This window comes from Pristis pectinata, chromosome 15, assembly GCF_009764475.1.
Source record: "Pristis pectinata isolate sPriPec2 chromosome 15, sPriPec2.1.pri, whole genome shotgun sequence".
Classification (NCBI taxonomy): domain Eukaryota; kingdom Metazoa; phylum Chordata; class Chondrichthyes; order Rhinopristiformes; family Pristidae; genus Pristis; species Pristis pectinata.
The window spans coordinates 13437589-13460045 of NC_067419.1; the positions used below are offsets into that span (position 1 = coordinate 13437589).

The 22457-nt window shown below is 37.8% G+C and overlaps 1 protein-coding gene across 1 annotated transcript in view; it reads left to right on the forward strand.

Moving 5' to 3' along the window:
* iqub (IQ motif and ubiquitin domain containing) overlaps nucleotides 1-19715 on the forward strand; it is a 42669-nt gene extending 22954 nt beyond the window's left edge. The window contains exons 10-19 of the mRNA XM_052030534.1: nucleotides 1620-1787; nucleotides 5033-5205; nucleotides 6078-6233; nucleotides 10967-11177; nucleotides 11591-11766; nucleotides 13842-14012; nucleotides 15403-15579; nucleotides 17131-17379; nucleotides 18837-19022; nucleotides 19403-19715. Of these exons, the coding sequence (XP_051886494.1) occupies nucleotides 1620-1787; nucleotides 5033-5205; nucleotides 6078-6233; nucleotides 10967-11177; nucleotides 11591-11766; nucleotides 13842-14012; nucleotides 15403-15579; nucleotides 17131-17379; nucleotides 18837-19022; nucleotides 19403-19567 (1832 nt within the window). The 3' untranslated portion in view covers nucleotides 19568-19715. The remainder of the gene's footprint in view (nucleotides 1-1619; nucleotides 1788-5032; nucleotides 5206-6077; nucleotides 6234-10966; nucleotides 11178-11590; nucleotides 11767-13841; nucleotides 14013-15402; nucleotides 15580-17130; nucleotides 17380-18836; nucleotides 19023-19402) is intronic.
* Nucleotides 19716-22457: the final 2742 nt, after the last annotated feature.

The following is a 22457-nucleotide window of genomic DNA, read 5'->3' on the forward strand; positions in this document are numbered from 1 at the left end:
AGCATCTGCAGTCTCTTGTGTCTCCACCAAACAAGAATAATTGTCAGACCATAGTGCTGTCTAATGCAGAAGTCCCAGATTGACTGACAGGTTCAGAATGCCCATGCAAGCAGCTGCAGGGATATGAGAGCTGATTTCCCTGCATAATGCTGGGGAATTCTAACAAAACTAGGCCCTGTCTGGAATAGCATCAGACCGTAGTTGCAGATTAAGCACCCCAAGTATGTCAGAAAGTCCTGGACTCGCAGCATGTGTACATAATTCCAGGACAAACCCATTTTCTCAGCCAACTCATTTTAGCTGCAAAGATGGTGGAGGGCTGCTGGCTGAGCAATCCTTCCGTTCATGATCTGTGCTGATTTGTGACAAAGAACAATTCAAAATATTGATTATTTGCTTGAAGTTAGGGAGGCCACACTTGGTTTGCAGTTTAGGGATTTGAAACCACAGATTTTTCACAGTTGCAAGCCACACGAAAAGACATTCAAAGAAATATATTGATTTAAAGGCAAAAAAAAAATTGTCCCAGAAGCCAACAATATCTGGAAGAAAGTTGGGTATATTTTCATACTCTTTCATACTCTTTGGTGACAATTGTATCTAGCAGAGATATGGTAATATTTGTCTTAATACCTAATGATTAATACCCAGAAACCAAAACAGTACTTAATAGAGCTTAATTTTGGACTGAATCTCACAGGTGGTTCAGTAGTTCCAGGTGAAGTAAATCTCAGAATGATGTGCACGTGCTGCATGTCTGAGATTTCCTAACAGGTTTTGGGGTGGGGAGGGAGCTGGTCGGTGGTCGGGTGATGGTCAATGTGTTGCTGCATTTTGCTACATGTTGACACTTTACTCCAGGAGGTCTGAGTCTTGCTAAGATTCCCCAGCATTGTACTGGGAAAACACCTCTCAAATCCTCTGCCTACAGACCAAGTGCAGGATCTAAGAGCCCAATGACTTCAGTGGGGATTCTAGGTCTGTAGACTCAGAGACAAAAGGTAAGGTACATTATTAAAATAATTTTGCTTTAGTTTAATGTTCTTACTTTTTACTGTGTTTCTAATTAACTTTTTTATTTTTAAAATAATTGTTACTTCAGTTTTCATTATAAGTGCCTCAATGTTAAGGAGATTAACAATTCATTAATATTCATGGAAGCTTTGAAAGAATGCAAAAGTCCACCTTTAGCTTTGCCTTCTATCAGAGACATTTTGTGGTTGGAATCTTAACACCGTGGCACCCATGACTCTGTTGTTTTCTCTGCCAGATTAAAAAGTGAAGACTCCCTCTGCATTCTGCTGATGGGGGTATTGGGGATGGCAATTCCAGGGAGAAGGTCCTGCTGCGAGGAGCAGTGCCATTTTTGCACCAAATTATTTGGAGATAACACATCAGAATTTCATCCAAAACAATGCTTTTTTTCCAAAAAATTTTAAGAAAAATTATTTTTTATAGGATTATGTTTACATTTTTTTCTTGAATTATGAATGGTGTGTTATGTTTACAATGAATAAATGAATGAATGAATGTATTATTGAGATTTATTGAATTTCAGCCCATTACATGCTCCTATGGCTTCCAGAGTGCTGAACTAATGGTCTCCCCTTGCATTGTAGGTAAAATGGCAAAAGATTCTGAAACACTGGTAGATTTAGGAGTCAGGCCACATGGTGCTATCCAGCTGGAATTGGCATCAACTGACCCTGAAAACTGTCCAATCAAGCGAATCAGACCACAGCATGAAGCTACCACATCTGATGTGATAACTGTCAAAGTTCAGAAAGGTAGTGCAAAATCTGCATCCCCAGAGATATTTCAAATTTCAGCAAATCTATTTAGATTGTATAAGAATATTAAGCTTAAAATATGATTAATGGTATAATGGGAAACGTGTAATTCTAGAGATGTTTACAAAAGTAAAGTAAACAATCTCTCTTCATTTTTGAGTTTTATCCATTTGCAATTTTTTTAAATTTTGTAAGTGATGGGGTCAAAGATTAGTTCCTGGATTTCTGTGGTTCTTGATCTGTAGGAAGAAGAATCCTGCATTCAGGCTATATTTTAAGCACAAAAGATTTTAATATTTTACATACAGTACCCATATTAAGAATTTGAAAATTATCACTATAATGATTGTTGACTCCATTTCCATTAAAGATATGAGGAGAGCCGTTGCTGTCTAATGCTGTCTAGAGTTATTGGATCAGGTGCAAGAAAAATGCATGTTGGTAACAACCATCCCAGAGTCCTAGCTGTTCAAACATACTGGGCTTCCAAAGCCGAGTCAGGAATTACATCCGTGATTCCTGGCACTTACTGGCTTCTCTACTTGGAAATTTACTTCCAGCTTATATTTGACTTTGATAGAGACCTAGGGCTGGAGCACAAGTTCACGGCACTGATTTGGCTTCTTGCTTCCGTTCGAAGCCCTATGCCTATCAATTATACACCAGCTGATGCTGGTACATCTGGTAGGCAGGGAGAGCATTGATAGTGTTTTTGTATGAACTAGGGATCTGTTTCCCCCACTGGCATCTACTGATGGTTTATTTTACAAACTCATCAAAGTGCCTTTGAATTTCTACAGGATCCTAGCGACACATGAGAAAGCTTGTCAGAGTGCTGCACCTACTGTCTGCTTTCTCTGGAAAGGTTTCATTCTCAACAGAGCCTTGGAGATAAAGCCATGAATCACTTGTAGCTGAGGGATAACATGATCTGTAGGCTGAAAATTGTTTGTTTTGAACCAGCACAGTTGACCATGGCTTTCAAAAAAAAAAGCTTTGTTTACCTGGGTGGCTGGGGAGGGGGATAAGAGGTTTGGGTGGGGTGGAGGGGGGGTTTGAGATTTCTAAAGAACTGGTCAACAAAAGTTTTCTGTAAAATGAAAAGCAATTCATTATTAAAGTATTAAAAGTCCATGAGCAACACTCAGCAGACTACCGTCTCAGTGCATCACATTGCTTCTAAGACAGCTGGCCACTTATGGTTGGAAAGGTCCTGCACTGAATGCAGGGAGCTAGTCTCCTTTCAGGGGAATGTGGCACATGGATACAACATGTTCTGAAGGGGCTGCAGTCAGTGAATTTGGACAACTTGTTGGTCATTGGAAGGTACAGCAGGCCAAGTCTCAAGTGACATCTGAAACACTGAATAGCCAGTATATGCTGAGGCAGAGCACTTAGATATTGCACCGACGAATGATTGTACTTGGTATTGGTATTGTATTATTATTGTCACTTGTACCGAGGTACAGTGAAAATCTTGTCTTGCATACCGGTCGTACAGATCAATTCATTACACAGTGCAGTTACATTGGGTTAGTACAGAGTGCATTGAGGTAGTACAGGTAAAAACAATAACAGTACAGAGTAAAGTGTCACAGCCACAGAGAAAGTGCAGTACAATAAGGTGCAAGGTCACAACAAGGTAGATCCCACAAGGCTGCATCCTCAGCCCTCTACTCTACTCCCTATACACTCATGACTGTGTGGCCAGGTTCTGGTCTAACTCCATCTACAAGTTTGCAGATGATACCACCGTTGTAGGCCATATCTCAAATGGCGATGTCGGAGTACAGGAAGGAGATAGGGAGCTTAGTGGAATGGTGTCATGACGACAACCTTTCCCTCAATGTCAACAAAACAAAAGAGCTGGTCATTGACTTCAGGAAAGGGGGTGGTTTACATGCACCTGTCTACGTCAACGGTGCTGAGGTCGAGAGGGTTGACAGCTTCAAGTTCCTAGGAGTGAACATCACCAACAGCCTGTCCTGGTCAAATCACATCGATGCCATGGCCAGGAAAGCTCACCAGCGCCTCTACTTGCTCAGGAGGCTAAAGAAATTCGGTTTGTCTCCTTGGACTCTCACCAACTTTTACCGATGCACCATAGAAAGCATCCCATCTGGATGTATCACAGCTTGGTATGGCAACTGCTCTGACCAGGACCGCAAGAAACTGCAGAGAGTTGTGGATACAGCCCAGCGCATCACGGACACCAGCCTCCCCTCTTTGGACTCTGTCTTTACCTCTCGTTGTCTTGGTGAAGCAGCCAGCATAATCAAAGACCCCACCCACCCAGGTCATTCTCTCTTCTCTCCTCTTCCATTGGGTAGAAGATGCAGGAGCCTGAAGACACATACCACCAGACTTAAGGACAGCTTCTACCCCACTGTGATAAGACTATTGAATGGTTCCCTTATATGATAAGATGGACTCTGACCAGTGCACCATGGATCCTTAGCTACAAATTTTCTCTCTATAAACTTCTAGTAGAGGAAAGTCATTAACACAGTTTTCTTTTTTCCTATTAGGAGTAGGAAAATGGTACAAAAAAATCAAAGCTATATTCTCTCACCCACCCAAGTATTTTGGACACTAAGTTTCTGAGAAACGCAATAATTGCAAACCTGGTACTTAGTTGATGGAACTGATTAAATACAAAATATTGAATCTATTTTGTTTTAGAGAACTTAAATAAAACATGAGCATTATGGTGTGCTTTGCTGGTCATAAGGAGGTTGAGATACTGTTATAGTCAGGTGACAGATGCATATTTAAATGGGATAACTTTTTAATCATGTTCCCTGTGGAGAGAGTTCTTGAAAGTTATTCCTGAAATGAAGTACATAACAGATGAAAGCACATGGCCTTGGTCCCCTGTCCCACACCCCAGGGGTAGCAAGGGATTTTGCTCTATTAAGTCAATTGGGGTCACAATTATACTCTTTATTATTGCACATTATAGTTAGCACAATATTTTATGATTTCATTTATGTGTTCATTATCTAGTATACAACTTTAGTTAAATTATTATGGCAAATCAGACTTGACAAAAAGATTTGTTTAAAGAGACCCGAAACATTAACTATATTTCTCTCGCCACAGATGCTGACTAATGTATTGAGTATGCCCAGCATTTTCTGTTTTTATTTCAGATTTACAGCAATTGACGATTTTTTCTCTTACCGAAAAAGTGATGAACTGAAAATGCTTTTTTCAAAAATTATAGCACTGATTTCTTGTAGATGACAAGACATGTTGCTCCGTGGTCGTGGAGATTGAGAGACTTCCTTATCGCAAGCCTTACTTGGGTGGCTATAAACACAAACTTACAGGAACAGAATTCCACCATGCAGGAACACAGACTCCGTCGAAAAGAAATTGTATTTGTGTGGAGAGGTTCTGCCGAGAAACGCAGGTAGAGCAGGATACTTGAATAAAGCTTCAACTGCTATTTTGTTGTATTATTTTGTTACTACTTTTATACAAATTCTGCAACATTTCAAAAATTTCTTCCTATTAGGTCTTCCTTCAGAATTTGCATGCATTTTCACTGTCAGTTTCACCACATGCATTTTGATAGTGGCAGAAACTGTAAATCAGGCTTTGAGAGGACATTTGTGTTAATGTTCTTTTCCCTAGATATAATGCAGAGTTCCTTCGGAACAGTCTAATTAATAAAATGTTAAGAGGACTGTGTGCTTTTTTTTTCCAACTCATTTTCAGCATCTTGGTGTCATTGACAAGGCCATCATTTTTTGCCCATCCCAGATTACTAACTGCTAAAATTAAGGCATTTAAAGTGACAGGAAGCTCTTTAAAACAAACCAAGTGAGAGTTGGAGTTAGAAATATGTTAAAATACAACTAGATGTCACTAGAGCCTTACCTGTGGTTAGCTAGACACTTTTATTAGCAAATACAGTTCCAAGTTCTCACCATATGTCCTTTAAGTGATCATATTCCATTAATATTCAGTAAAAATGTGATTTTTATTTATAGCTATCAAGTTAACTCTCTGCAGGTGAGCTGAAAGGAAATAACAATGTGAATTTTAATGCACTTTTGGTTAGCTGCTTATCACACTTATCAGGTTGTAGCCCCTTTGGTCATAGACTACAATTATTAGTACAATAAATAATAAAAAATAAACTGTTAGAAAATCAATAAAATATTTTTTTATAATAAGTTTGCTACATCTCCACAAAATGTTAGATAGCAGCAAATTGTACTTAAATAAATGTAAACATCTTTGGAAAATTTCCATAATGAATATACAATTTTTCTGTAGACAGTTTCTGAAAGAAATCGATATCAGCAAACAACAAATAATACCTCCACACAGATGACCAAAATTGGCTGTTATGTGTCCAATATCACAGATAAGTTGCTTACTCCAGGAAGGTACTTCACTGCTGAAGAATATCATGCTTGTAGGTTGAATGCGGTAAGTTATCATTTAGGTTACTGATTTTATTTCAAACTACTTTACCAATAGAACATTCAATTACCAAGCTGGACTTATGACTGCACAGTTCTGACTTGATATTCCCATGAATGACATATCAAATATCAATTTGATTTAGTTGTACTAAACACTCTTTTGTAATATTAATATAGGTTATACTTCAAAGGTTTCATGCTCTTGCAGCTCTGTACAGTGCCTTAGTGAGGATTTATGGCAATGGTTCGCCACATGAAAAATTCCAGATTTAGCTGTAAGTTTCTTAATACAAAGCAAATGGCAAACAACTTCACAGCAGAGAGAAGATTAAAGGGCAGTTCAACCTGTGCCAGTTTTGTGCATCTCCTTGTTTAGGGTTGAGTATTTTCATCTGTTTGTAAACTTTTAATTTCTGCCTTTTTCCTTTCTTTCACACATGTTGCCTTGAAATGTTTACTTTTATTCTAAGTTAGGCAGCTAACTTAGTCACCAGATGTTGCCCTTTTTGTTTACAAAGTACAGTCAATGGAGAATGGTATTTCTAGACCTGAGGTTTAATGCAACCATTCTGATGTTGTCATACACTCTGTAGTGGTTTTACAAACAGGTAGGTAGGAACTTACTTGGTCTCCAGCCTCCAATTGTCATTTTCCAACTATTTATCCTTTAGTGCAGAAATTGTGTGAAGAATATCTAAAGGAACATATTGATGTTATTTCTCATACACTGGATCTTATTATAAAAACTGTTTCCTCAATTGTGGGAATGTGACTCAACTCAAAAATAGCCACCAGGAATATTTTTGGAGCTCCAGCTAATAACTATCATCAAAACAATTCCTCACAACAACCAGATATTGAGATGCATTTTATCATAGATAAAAATATGCCATTGTATTACAACAATGTATATCATGTATTAATGATACTTCTACTATGAAGCTTGTTAAAAGAGATAAAACAAGGAGAGAAAGAAGAAGAGTAATATGGAGAGGTTTGGCGAAGGAGTTTTAGAGCATAGGCTTTAAATGTCTGAAGATGTGATTGCAAATTATGATGCAAATGGAATCATATTTAAATTGTCAGAGTTAAGAATGGAAGATTCAGGGTTAGCAGAAATTTTAGTGAATATAGCCAGTGTATTTTAGAGCAATAGTGGATAAGATTTAGAAGTGGCAGTGTTACGGATTAGGTTACTATTTGGTGAAGGTCCCTTTAAGAAATAGTACAGTAGAGTGTGAGTGTGTGTGTGTGAGTTGGGGGGGGGGGGCGTCATTACTACAACAGGAGATAACGACGTGCTGACATTTTGGTTCAGTCAGGAAAGAGAGAGATGAGAAAGAGAGACACTGCCTGCTGGGCTCTGTATCGATGGATGAAAAACAATAACTGTGTCTGTCACTACAATCCACGTATGGATTTTTGGAATAATCTGGTGGAGTCCACTTTGTCATTAACCTGTAGAGGGAAACAGGTACTTGTGTGGAATGCTACGTCTCGAATGCCTTTCGGGGTGGCAGATACTTCGGAACAAAGCAGTGGAGATCATCAGTGACGGAGGTGTGGTATGGGTTCCATCGTGGAACATTTGGATTTCGTAATTTCTCTATTCTCTCTCTATATTTTCTCTTCAGTCAATGGTGGTTTTGCAAAAGCCTTTGTTCACGTTTCACCTTATGGCTTGCTGGACTGTGAGAACTATTCTTGGACTTGGAGTTTGGGAATTTGCCACACACACACTTCAGGTTTAGTTTTTGGGGTTAATGTTTAATATCTAACGTTTTTACTTTTAACATTCTAACACTTTTACTTTTTTTCCTTTCTTATTATCATAAGTAGTTATTAATAAAATAGTTTCTAACACTTATACATGACTCGGTGTGTTTCTTTTGTTACTGGTACGTAACAGGCAGGCCATATAAAAATTCAGTTGTATGTGAACAATTAGATTTCAGAATGTTTCTTTGTAACGTTACATATGTTAAGCTGAACAAGGAAGTGAAAGTTTGTGGAATTGATTGATGTTTTTTGTCATATGCTATGGGTTCCTTGACGCCAATGTTTACCTGGGAAATTTCGTTTAGTGCAAAACAAATTATTCCAAAAATTTTATAAATCATTTGTAAAACCATTTTTGAAAAATGTTATGTCCACTTCAGAGATGACTTTCTATAGAAAATTAACAGACTGAATTTAGGATTGAAATTCTGTATTTATTTACGTTGGTTGTAAGTGACTAAATGGTTTATGATATAATCTTGACTTTATAATTTGTGTGAGTTAGCAACGCAGGTGGATTTATTTGTGTTCCTGCTGATCAACCATTTAGCTGAATCCGCCTTCACCCTCCCCTCCCCCCACCTGCTTCTATCTGCCTTTTCTGTCTGCCTCCATATATCATGCACCTGCCCCTGTCTCTCAACTCGACTCCCACCTCTCCCCCTCCCCTCCCTGGCTCAATCTATCCGCCATCCTTCACCCCTCCTCAGTCTAACAATTGCTCACTGGCCTCTGTCTCACTACTCCTCCTCTTTATACTGACTATCTTCCCTCTCTACTCTTAGTCCTGATGCAGGTTTTTGACCCAAAATGTTGATGATCCCTTTCTCCCCACAGATGCTGCTCGACTTGCTGAGTTCCTCCAGCAGATTGTTTGTTGCTCCAGATTCCACATCTGCAGTCTCTTATGTCTCCAGGCAGATTATTTATTCTGTACTGTGACTTTGAATTCTAAAGATAACAGTTTAAAATTACAAAGCTTTGTAAGGCTTAATATTATCAAACAATTTACTCTTTCACAGTCCTGATGCAGGGTTTTGACCTGAAATGCCAACATTTCCTTTCCTCCCACCGATGCTGCTTGATCTCTGAGTTCCTCCAGAAGATTGTTTGTTGTAACCTACTGTTTTCCTTCCCCATACGCACAGGAGCGGACATGCAGAGCAGACGCCCAGCAAATCATTAAATACTCTGTCATTTTAGACTTCCAAAAGAATGACCTGATGCGTTAAATGTTAGAAAATATAAGAGTATACAGAATTTTGTTTGTATAAATATGCTTCTTACACATTTTACTTTATGGCTAGTAATTAGAGCTTGATGTCCAGCCACAGTGGTTTCTGAATTTATTCATTTTCATTAAAATGGTTCTGGAGAAATAATGGATAATTGAAGGTGAGGTGCGGATCACCCCCTCTTAATTGAATGATAGAAAAAGGCCAGAGCCAAATTACCCACTCCTGTTCTAATCATTACGGAGAACATGTGGTATAGGAACAGACCATTCAGCCCAACTTGCCTTTGCTGATATTTGCATTTTACTTGCAGTGAAGCAACAGACCCATCAGTTTAACACATCCATGTCAATGTTTACACTCCACACAAAGTATCTTCTACTCTTCCTTGTCTAATTGCACTAGTAAGTGGTTCTAATCCCTGTCCCATTCTCTGGCTTCCCTCTAGATGTATTTACTGCTTGCCACCTCAGCCATATTCTGTGATCATCAGTTTGACATTCTAAACTCTCTAAGTAAAGAACTCTCCTGAAATTCAGATTGCATTTATGAGTGTGGCTGTCTTATATTTATGGACCCAAGTTCATGGTGTTGCCAAGAATAGAATCTTCTTTCTTACGTCTACACCACCAATCCCTTTCATTATCTTGAAGATATCCATTGGATCACCCCTCCAGTCTTTTCTATTCCAGAAGAAGAATCACAACCTATTCAATTTTTCTTGAACTAAATAGCCTGGAACATTAAAGTGAAATTCTGGTATGATTTTGGTAAATTGTTTTTGCACCTTTTCCAGTGTTATGCTGTCCTATGGAACTATTCATAGTGTGTTTTAACCAGGTTCATCTTGGGTTTAGCATAATCCCTAATTCTATACCAGTGGAAAATTATCACCATTCTGTTTGCCTCACCTCTGCCTTCAGTATTTTTTCTAACACTTTTTTTTATCATGTCTAGTTTAATTATGAAAGCCTCAGTTACTTCCTTTGCAAATAAGTTCCACATTCAAACCACTCACTTAGTAAACAAATGTCTCCTCCTTCCAAATGGATTTATTGGCATCTGTCTTATTCCTGATTTTTCTATCCCCTCACAAATGGAAACATTCTCTCTACATTGACCTGGGTTGACACATTCATAATTTTAAAGGCCTCTTAAACTACCTCCTAGTATTCTCTAAAAATAAAGCACCAATCTGTTCAATCTTTCCCAATGAGTGTAACCTTTCAGTTCTGGTGCCAGTACTTTATCAAATGTGTCTGTGTCCCTTAGAATAGATTATGTGGAAATTAATTATGAAGGATTACTTTCATGTATTAGGAGTTTATTTTATTTTAGAGAAGAAATCTGGAATGAAAATGTATTTGAATATTCTGAAAGGGGAAAAAATCCACGTACTATCATTTCATTTAATATCGTTATATTGAATTGAGTATAAAAATAGTTACTCAGAAAATTATTTTGTACTTCTCCGAAATTATAAGAGTTCTTACCAACTATATTAAAATGTGTAGAACATAAGGTAACTCTTAATTGCTCTCTATATTTTGATCATAACATAATTGTGGTAACCAATGAAGTCAGTAATTACAAAAATGCATTACCACTTTTACAAAAAACTTAGTTTTGCAAAAATATCAGCATTAATGGAAAACTATAATTTACTGCTGTCTTATGATTTTGCTTTGATGTTTAGCTGTAACATTTGTTTCACATATTTCAGGTAATTGTGATACAGACCTACTTCAGACGGTGGTCTGCTAAGAATTATGTTCACCAACTGAGAATGCAAAGGGATAGAAGGCTACAATGGGAACAGGAGCAGGAAGTGAAACTTAAAAAGGAAAAAGCTGATTATATAAAGAAACAATATGAAAGGAGAATGAATCCTAAGACAAAAGAAGATTTTGACTTGCTCTTTCATGCACTGGAAGGTACATTTTTGCTTCACTGCAGTTTCTATTTGGCCTTTCCATTTCTGGTCTTCGTGTAATCACTTTTGTTATGAATGCTATTGACTGTTTAAAATAGCAATTTTTCTCCAGTTGAGTGGGAAAATTCATATTCAGTTAATAATTCTGATGACAGAGGGAGTGACGTCTAGGTGACCCAGTTCAAGGGTGAAGGGAGTTTAACAAGTGCGACCAGCAGTGTCCTACTCAGGATGAAGAGAATGGCCCTGTGACACTAGCCCAACTCCCCTCAGAAGGCACAGTTTTATTTTCAAATACAATTCTGATCGTCTTATTTGAACACTAATTCCTCATGCTAGTAGGAGAAACAATGACTTAGTTGCAACTAAAATGAATAATGTAATTATATTTGTGTCCCCTCTGTGAATATTTAGAATGGAAGCAGGAGGAGCTGAGCAACATCAACCAAACTCTTACTGGACCGGAGCGCAAGGCAGCTCTTTACACACTTCTGGAACAAGAAGCAAAGCTCATTGCATCTATTGCTCGGCACAGAGTTGATGCTGCGAAGGAAACTGGACCAAAGTTAATTCAGAATCTTTTGAATAAGGTGAATGAACCAATATATTATTGTGTTTAAAAAATAATTCTGCAAAAAGATATATTTTACTTGAATCACTAATCAATTAAGGTTGAGAATTATTTGTCAGGTATTGCTGCATAGAAATTGGAAATTTGGTGAACTGGATTAAAAAGCAAACAGCACAAGTAAAATGTTCACTGGGTTAAATTTTTTCTGTAAGAACTCATATTTGTTTGCAGAAGTTTAAATTTGGGATTTATTGTAGGTTGATAAATCAATATAATTAAAACTAATTAATCAACAAGAAAACTATGGCCTGGAATTTTCTGGGTGTGGCAAGCCACCCAAGCTTGCTGCACCCATACCCACCAAAGTTCACTTACCTGGAGCTTCAACCACAAACCACAAACCCCAAACCCCGAGCTCTGATTTGATTGGCGAGGCTTTATGGAATATACTGTCTTTTGAGTGTAATTAGCACCTACCCTTAGACATGCATTGGCAGCTGGTTAAGCCTTGTCCCCAGGCTGCACTAGCTCTCAAAAGTGCCAAAGCATTTGAATGTTTGTAAATGTGTCTGCTAATACTTTATTAATAAAACAGAGCAGTTTTCATTTATAAATTAAAAGACTGAAAAAAAATTAATAAATTCAATTTAATTAAAAAATGTGAACCACCTGTAACTTTTCCCCTTCGCTGCCATTCTTCATTAAAATGAATGGAACATAACAAAGATTCAATGGACAGATTTGCCAGAGCAACTACTGGAACACTGCAGGACTCTAGTGTTTTGCCACAGCTTGTGAGACATGATGTCATTTCACAGGGGGAGCCAAAAGAAGTCCCAACCATGAAATGGCTGAAAACAATAAATAATTGGCCAAGTCAGGACCCAGGCTTTGACCATTAGTAACTTTGAATCCCTCCAATTGTCCTTGAAGCTAAGAAAGGGTCAAAACTATTAACAATTAATCGAACAATTAAGGTTATATAATTATTAAACATATAAAACAAAGTTTAAATCACTTAAAATATATTTAACTAATTAGTAACATTGGCTCAAAATTTCTGTTGGAAAGGAACTATCACTTTTTACCTTTGTAGCTATTAGGAAATCTAAAATTGATATACAGGAGTGCATGTTTACAGCAGTCCTAAACTTCCACACAGGTGATTCTGTTGTCGTAGCGACTATTCTGGGGTCCAGCACTTGAGTGTGAACATCTGTAGTTTCCTAGCAGTTACGCAAGGAAATCTGCTGGCTGAAGCTGTAATAAGTTAAGCTTTGTATGAGATTCAGCAATTTCTTGCAGCCATTCCTCCTTTACAATAAATAGCAGAAAAGTATGTTTAAAGTAGTTTACATTTTTTGATATTTGAGTCAAATTAAATATATTAATTACTTTTAGTGTTTTAATTTTTAAAATGTCTAAAACTCACTATTAAAAATTGTATGGCTTCAGCAGCTGTCGAAGCATTTTCCTTGGGCTGATGATTGACAAGGCCCTGTGCTGGTCAGGGCCTTGCCAATCAGTTTGGTGCTACCTTGAGGACCCCCCCACTGGGCAAACTTAGTGGGTACATGATGTGTTATGTGAGCTCTGGGAACGATAGCAAAATGATTGGGCCATGAGAACAAATTCAGTTAATTAAAAAGATGTAAATTATTATGCTTATCTTTCTGCCTCACAGGTGTTCATCTGTTTTCAAATGAATTAGCTCATTCTTCCTGCATCAGGGTCTAAAATTAGCACAGGCTCATTGAGCAGATTACCTAGTGTAACTGCTGGAGAGATGCAGCAACTTCATTCTCCACTTCCGAATTCTATGTGGAGTCAAAAGTCAGAGTGCACCAGCAACTAGCTAGTCCATGAACTATGACACTTGTGGATAAATAGATACCAACAGTTCAATGTGTAATAGCTAACATTTCCTGGCAAGTTTCAGTTCAGTCCAACGAAATAGTATGCATTCTAATGATCACAAGGTGTCGTCAAATTGACTCTTTCCAAAGTTGAAGCTCTAATTATAAACAAATTTGTATATTTTTTTAAAAATTGTAAATTTCAACTGTAAAATAACTTGCATTTTAACTGCTGTAGTGTGCAGACCCCATAAGATGGAAGGCATTTGATGGGAGAGTCACTGAAATGGACACACAGTTCACTATTCGGGCAAGAGAGCTGCGTGATATTTACAACAGTATTAACATGAAATACCTGACCACGGATGAGAGACTGGATGCTCTTTTAACACTAAAACACACAGTCAAGGTATGAAACTGTTTAAAATCATCGTAGAGCTAGTAACATTGATGCCTGAATTACTGTTGCCTCCTTCAAATCTATGGCTCAAAAAAGATCTGTTCCCTTCTTCCTAGCAAATTATTGCTCATTTTCTTCTAAAGTCCCTGAATGTGCTGTAGACTTCCAGTTCATGCCCATCTTTCATTGAACTTATTGAATGTCTCCAATTAGGCTTCCGAATCTGCTATAGTATTGAAATGGCTCCAATCATAGTCACCAGTGGCACCTGATTACAATTATTCCTGCTCGTCTCTTGCTGTCTGTCTGCCACCATTCCATCCTCATCCGGGAAGAAGGACTGCACCTCTATGATTCTTTTCATGCATATGCCATTGTAGCCAAAGGAATACCCGTACTGGGTTATTTTCTTACTCCCACATCATTACCTTGAGTGTCACACAAGGTTCTATCCTTGGCCACCTTTTATTTCCTCTTAAGTCTGCTTGCTGCCTCATGGCAATGATATCCAAAAACAAGTGTTGATTTCTTTATGTACACTGATGATACCTAACTCAACCTCCCTGCATTATCTCCTGACTGTTCTACTATTTTTAAATTGTATTAAAGCTAATCACCTCTTTCAAAAACTCTGCTGTCTATTCCTAAACTCTTGCATCCTGTTCTTTCCTCACTCCTGTACTCCTGACTTATTTTGGCTTGTGCTTAATTTTTCATCTTTGTTTTTGGATTCGTCCATCGTCTTACCCTTTTTCAACTGTCATCTCTTCCAGCCCTATAACCTCCATAGATGTATGGTCTCCTCCAATTCTGGTCTTCTGAGTGATCCTGATATTAAATCAGCTCTCTGTTGGCAGCTGTATCTTCAGCTGATGAGCCCTCAAGCTCCGGGTCAATCAGACCCTTGTGTCTATTCATAGCATCATTGATTCTATGGCCCAAATCGTCCATGTCGACTAGTGGGTGTGCTTCTATATTAACGCCATCGCCTGGCACTTAGTGCATAAACCTCTATGCCTAAGTGATTCAAGTGTTCATCAAGTCACTTCTTAAATGCTGTCAGTGACCCAGCTTCAACTCCTCTCTCAGGCAGTGCACTCCAGATACTTTTACCACTCTCTGGGAAAAGAATATCCCTCTCATATTCTCTCTGAATCTCTTCCTCCTTACCCTGAACTTTTGTCCTCTAGTTTTATCTACCCTGATATGGGGAGAAAGTTTCCTGCAGTCTAAGTGTATCTAAGTGCTTTATCCTCATTTTCTTAAACAAAGGTTCCCAAAGCATATATTGAATGAAAATATGAAATATGTCTGTTCCTGCCTGTAAAAGCTCTCGTCTTTCTGGTCATATTTTTTGATTCTTTCGAAATCTCTAATAACAATTACTTTTTCTATACAGGAGCATGACTGTAAGTTAACGCAGGAAATTGTGGATTTGATTGACCGAGAAGCAGATCTTCTTATGAGGCAAGTAAAGGAATCTTACCTGGATGGACTCAGACAGAGAATATCAACACTCTTTCTTCAGTACATCAAAACACCAATGTTTAACCCAGAGGTTGCCAGATTCCTTAAGGTACAAAGTAAGCAAGTTTACTTTTAATGTGCGGGGGTCATTCAGATGAGTAGTTTTATACATTTTGCCCTTTTATTGATACAAATATGATCAGAAATGCTTCACTTTCCAATTTGTAGCATTTCAAATTATATTCATTGCTTTTGTACAGAAGTACATGGCTGTCCAGAATCTTGTCAGGTTAGACATTAATATCCGTGCATAGGTGGCTGATCATAGAGTAGTGTTGGATAAGTCCTGTCTGGACAGCCAGTCTGTTTGAGCTGCTGTTAATATGGTAGTCATTGTCTAGTTTGATTACCAAACATTTGCTTTCAGAGACTATTGGTCAAAATAAAATGGCACAGAATTGTAGATAATATGAAATGAATTGTTAATTGTTTGGGAGGTGTGTAGGGATAAAAGAAACATTTCTGGTTGGAGGTGCTCCCCAAGTGTTTGTATTGACCCTCTGCTTTTCCACGTGTATACCAAATGCTTATAGGAATAAAGGTGAGAGTTAGATTAGGCAGGAAGCTACAATGGATATAGACAGAAAACATGGGTGGGTAAAATGTTAGCAGATGATGGAATTCACTCTGTGGTTGACCATTTTCTGCCCAGGAAAGGCAAATAGAAGGATTTAATGGTGTGAAACTAGGAATCTGGATGAAGAAGTATACAATCAATGACAGAAACAGGTGCACAAGTACAAAAAAGAAGCCAGAGAGGCTAAAGGAATATTTCTATTTGCCTTAAATAGACTGCATTACAAAGGACAGAAATGATACGAGATTAGAGAGTCATACAGCATAGAAACAGTCCCTTTAGCCCACTGATTCAATGCTGACCACCAAGCACCCATTTGCATTAATCCAATGCTAATCCTATTTTATTCTTCCCATGTTCCCACCAACTCCTCCCTGATTCTACCACTCACCCACGCACAAGGAACAATTAACCTACTGACCTGCACATCTTTGTGACGTGGGAGGAAACAGAGCACCCAGAAGAAACCCACATGGTCACAGGGAGAACTTGCAAACTCCACACAGTCAGCACCGGAGATCAGGATTGATCCTGAGTTGCTGGAGCTGTGAGGCAGCAGCTCTACCAACTGCTCCACTGCGACCTTCATGCACAGAAGTTTTGGCAGAGTCATCAAAGTTTTGCGTTACACTGCTTTTTGGTGATGGTATCGCCCAATCTCAACTTCTTGGTTAATGGGTTCATTCAGTGTATGATGTTGCACTGTGGTTGCAGTGGAATATACTAACTGGGAACGAACAAGTTAACAGGTTGGTTGTTGAATAATACGATTTCCACAGTGCTTTATTGCAGCTTTATACATAAAGCATGAAAATCCCAAATTAACTTCAGTTGGCACTGGAGACTTATAAATTTAGTTTTCCCTTTGGTGCAAGGTAAATCTGATCAATTCCTTTGATATTGTTAGGTAAAAAGTACTAATGGAGAATGATCTTATTTATTTTGTTTGGAGACTCCAAGACTGGAGACAGATATTCTTTAAATTCTTTATATAAATGTGAGCTTTATATAAATCTTTTATAGGTTCCACAGGATCCAATGCAATTGCGCAAAAATGTTTATTTCTGTTCAAGTTGTGGGAGTTATTTACCATCCACTGAGTTCCCTCTGTCAATGACTTCACGGAACCTCCACGTGTGTCAACAATGCATTAAGCAGAATAATGAAGCTCGTCATCGTGCAGAGTCAAGCCAGTACAAACTGATCATGAAGCAGCTGAGAAAAACTGAGGCAGATTTTGGAGATGGGGCCCAACTAGCATTCTTAGTGCAGGTATAATATGACTTCTACTGCAAAAAGCTTTAAGCAATTGCTGTTGTGTACATTTTTTTGTATTGAATATTAGTGAAAAAGTATGTGAATGTAAGCCCAGTCTGCTCATTTTATAGGCTCAGATGTTGCTGGTAAATGGCGTTTATCTATTATGGACAATCGTAACAGAACTGTGTCAATGTGATCTGGCCCATAATCTCTAGTTTTCTAATGTTGAGAAATAGACAATAATATTTTGTGAGGCTGTAGGTAATTGTAGAGAAGTAGGCCTAGGAGTAGTGTGCAAGGTCCCCAGGCAGCCATATTCATTCTCACATGAGGCCCAAGGTGTCGTGAAGGGTGGGATAGCTGTTAAATGAAGAAAAACATGCTTCCGGTCTTTCTTCCATGAGCCCTTACAATCAAGGTAGATGTTGCTCATGGAGAGAGGATTGGTCTTGGGAGGGATGAGAGAGGATTGTGGGGAGTGGTGAAGTGTCAACTGGGGAGATGTTGCAGTGGATAAAGAGGAGGGCAGGGGGAATGTCTTGCTTGAGGAGATAATCTGAGTGGAATTTTGGGGACAGGATCATAAGGGGTGATAAGAATGGGGGATGAAGCAGTGATCACTAAGAAAGCACACTTCAAGAAAAACCTAGCTATAAGATGATGAACATCTCAGACTACCCAGGCAAAGGCTGGTCTCCATTAAATAACGTGAATACATGTGTTGAATCATTTCAGACCTATTTAAGTGCATGTGATGCATGTTATTCATGGATCTTATTTGAACAACGTATTTTTGTGAGTGCTGACACCATTTGATGCCATTGCTCATCATTGCATCCATGAATATGTGTGTGTTACCAAAAGAAGAAATGTCTAGTAGTTGGCTTTTAAGTAAAATTTCTATCACATAGCCTACAAAAACATGGTGCTTTGTAAAAGTTTCTAATCCACGCTCTTTCTTTCAATGGCCAGGTAATGGCTTTGATCCCAAAAAGCAAAGTGACGTTGATGCTGAAGATCTAAAATCATACCTAATGCACTCAGCAACTTGGGCAAATGCTGATCAAACTACTAACTGCATCCATTATTGTCTGCTCTTGTGTTGTATCTCCCATAGGACTTTGCATTTATATTCCACCTCAGTATTTCTCAAATGCTTTGTACACAGTGAATTATTTTTACATTGGAACAGCTGCTATTATGAAAGTTAACACAAGGCCCTCCTTTGTGCATTGCATAAAAAAGACTATACAAAGAGCAAATATGAATGGCCAGTTATTTCTGTGTGGTTTTCATCAAAGGGGCAATATGTTTAGACCAAAAATTTCTTTTTGACTGACACCTTGATATTAAAATTAGTTGTAAAACTATTTTTTTTAGTAAAAGCTATGATTTAATGCTTTGATCTGTTATTTTGAACAGATAATTTTATTTTAGTATGAATTTACAAACTGATATTATATTGGCAGGAACAAGATATGAAATATCTCATTGACAGTATTTGGGGCACACAGTCTGCATTGAGTGCTAATGCAAATCTGAAGGATCTGATAATGATAAGGTGGGATAAAAAGTCTGAGTGGTCACCATGGAATTGTATCCTCCTCACAGAAGAAGAGGCTGCAGCTCATCTTAAACTTCGTGATATTGAAAAGGTAGATAAATTAATTTCCTCTCAGTGTTTTAAACTTGTATATTCTTTCTATGTTTTAGCATTTATCATTGTTCCTCTATAATATCTCACTGTTGCTTCCTCAGATCAACTCTGCTGGTTTATTTCCCCATTCAAGGTTTAGGGGCTCATTACCTTATTCATGTCTGTCCTGTTTGTATTACATTTTCAAGCACTCAGTATCCTTCCATTCTATCATGTCTCTTCAACTTCTTATTATAAATTTGAGAGGCCAGTGCTTTGAACATCCACGGCACAAAGGAAGGGTACTGATATGTACATGTTGAAGACAACTTTAATAATTTCCTTTCAATTTAAAATCCTCATGGTGATTTACTCTGGTTTATATTGTTTACCATGCAGGATTATGAGGCCACATTTATTCGCAAGATCAAGCACCGACACACGTTGGGAAAGAGTTATTTTTCTCGGATTCCTGAAGTAGTGAATTATGCGCGCACTTGCTTGATGAAAGACTCGAATTCCACAAATGACCTCGTAATTACAAATTTATTTCGTGCTAAATGAAAGCCATTGTTCATCAGTTACTTCAGTGGACGATATCAGACAACCATACTTCAATGGTTAATTTCAATTAAAAATTACGGCTTTGTTGAATAAAATGTTACAATGTTATTCGTTAGTCATAGATTATAAATAAAACAAAGATTAATTGAAATCCTTTTAATTTATAGCTAATTCTTTATTTTAATCCCATCGACTGTAGAATGACAGTAAACTAGTGTAACTGGATTTGGATTAGAAATCATCTTTATACTTTTCAACATAATCCCATTAAAAATTGGACATTTTCCTGATATTTTCTCATTACAACAGTCATTTCAATGGGCATCTGAAATGAAGCTTGATCTATTGCATAAAATATCAGGCATGGTCTTTTATTAGGAAAAACTTCAGTCTGCTCTACAAATAGTCTCAGCTTTCGCTCAAGTGATCTAGATCTTTCCAGACAGGGGGATAGCTCAAAACTTCAGCTTGGTTTAAAAAGAAGTAAATTTATTGAAAAGTAAGGTAATACCAAAGGGAAAAAGTATCAATATGATCTTGATTCTTTTTTGTACTTAAGGCAGAATCATGCCTCTCCGGAATGACTTGCAAAAATGCTGGACCTCAGAAGTGCATTAAAGTAGGCTTATCATATCTCCCAGTTAGAAGCATGACTCGATGCAGTAAATGATTAGATCAAAAATGCAAAGCCTATCCTGTTAGTATGCAAAGGGGCTGCTTCTGTAAAAATTCAGCTAGCGAAGTTTCAAGGTCTCAGAAAAAGCTGTCTTCATTTTTAAACTGCAATATTCTAATTTCAACCAAGGTGAAATTCTACTATGCAAATTAACGTATTTATCATATTGTTGAAATTACATTATTAATATGAAATACAAGTAAAAAAAACTTGATATCCTTTGAATAACTTACCAGAATGTACTGATTGATTTGTATGTGCTGAACTATTCTCTCAGCCAAATTTTTTTTTGAGTAAAAGTCCAAAAATGTTTTTACAGTCATTTGCTCTAATTTTGCATAGCATTTCAGACTTAAAACAAAATATACATTTTGAGTTTTAAGATCAATGAAAATCGAATGAAGGGGATGCATTTGTTGCGAACTATGGATGTGAACTCGCGTTTTGCATAGAGAAAAGTAGGGCTCTTCGATTGTATTTATGTTCTCTGTTCTCTATTACACGTTATCTTTATGATAGGTGATTCACTTTTTGTCATCTTCCTTTGGTCAGCTTATCTTTTTACTAATTGATAAGCATTCTAACAGATTTTAATCATTGTGGCTCTACTCAAATTCACAAATTAAAGGTAAGAAATTCGCCAAAGTACTTAATTGCCAAATATTCTTTTCTTTCTGCAGCATAGTCACTAAATGGGAAAATTACTGTAAAGTACAGGTGTCTTTAATGTACTTTTTAACCACCAACCTCCTTCTTTGCCAACAAGATCGTGACTGATTATCTACCTCAACATCATTTTCCTGCCCGTTGTCTATCCCATATCTTTTTAAACTTTTAACTTTATTTATACAGCATGGTAATAGGTCCTTACGGCCCAATGAGCCCGTGCTACCCAATTACACACATGTTAACCTACCAACCTGTACGTCTTTGGAATCTGGGAGGAAACCGGAGGAAACTCACACAGTCACGGGGAGAATGTACAAACTCCTTACAGACAGTGGCGGGAATTGGATCCCTATCGCTAACCACTATCTATTGTGAATGCAATCAATGACTGAGTCTCTACAACACTCAGGTAGAAAATTCCAAAGACTGACCACTCTCTAATGAAAACATTTCTCTTCGTCTCTCTCCTAAATGACTTATTCTTATTTTGAACTTGTGATATCTAGTTCTAGATTCTTCAGCCAGGGGAAACATCCTCCCCACATCTTCCATGTTGAGCACTCTCAGAATTTTGTACGTATAAGCAAGGTCACCTATCAATCTTCTAAACTCTTGTGAATAGAGGTCTAGCTTACTCTTTCACTTCTCATATGGTAGGAGCCACTCTGGTGAACACTTGCTGCCCTCCCTCTGCGGCAGATATCTCACTCCTTAGGAAAGGAAACTAAAATAGTCCATAACACTCCTGGTGTGGTGTAATTTAACTGTAGTAAGATATCTTTACTCCTGTAGGCAAATGCTCTGGCCATAAAAATCCAAGATACCATTTACTGTTGCAATTGCCTGCTGCACCTAAACGTCAGCTTTCCTTGACTTGTGTATAAGGATGCCTTTGAACACCAATATTTCCCGGTCTCTCAGTACTTTTCAAAAAAAAACTATCATTGTTTTTTTTTCCACATTCTACTACACCTGCTATTTTGTTGTCCACTCGCTCAGCTTGTCTCATCACTACTCATGTTCCCCATTGGCAGTATGTCATCAGCAAACTTGGAAGTGTTACATCTGATTCCCCTCAGATCATTAATATGGATTGTGAATAGTTGCCCAGATCTCACTAGTCATAGCCTTGTTTTCTATCTGTTAACTAACTCTTAATCCATGCTAGTAATATACCCTGAATTCAATGTGCTTTAACCTTCACCAATCTGTGTAGGACCTTATCGAAAGCCTTCTGAAAATCCAAACACATTCCATGCACCGGTTCTCCCTCAATACATGCACAATGAACTCCAAGAGTTGGTCAAATGTGATTTTCCTTTTATCAATCCATGTTGACTCTGCTCAATTCTGTTATTATTTTCTAGGTGTCTTAATATCACATCTTTTATAATAGATTCCAGCACATTCCCAGCTATTGATGTCATGTTAACAAGTTGTTTAGGATTAGTTTCTCTCTCCCTTTCTTAAATAGTGTGGTAATATTCATACCCTCCAAACAGCAGGAACCTTTCTAGAAACATGTATAATGTATTAGTATGACCA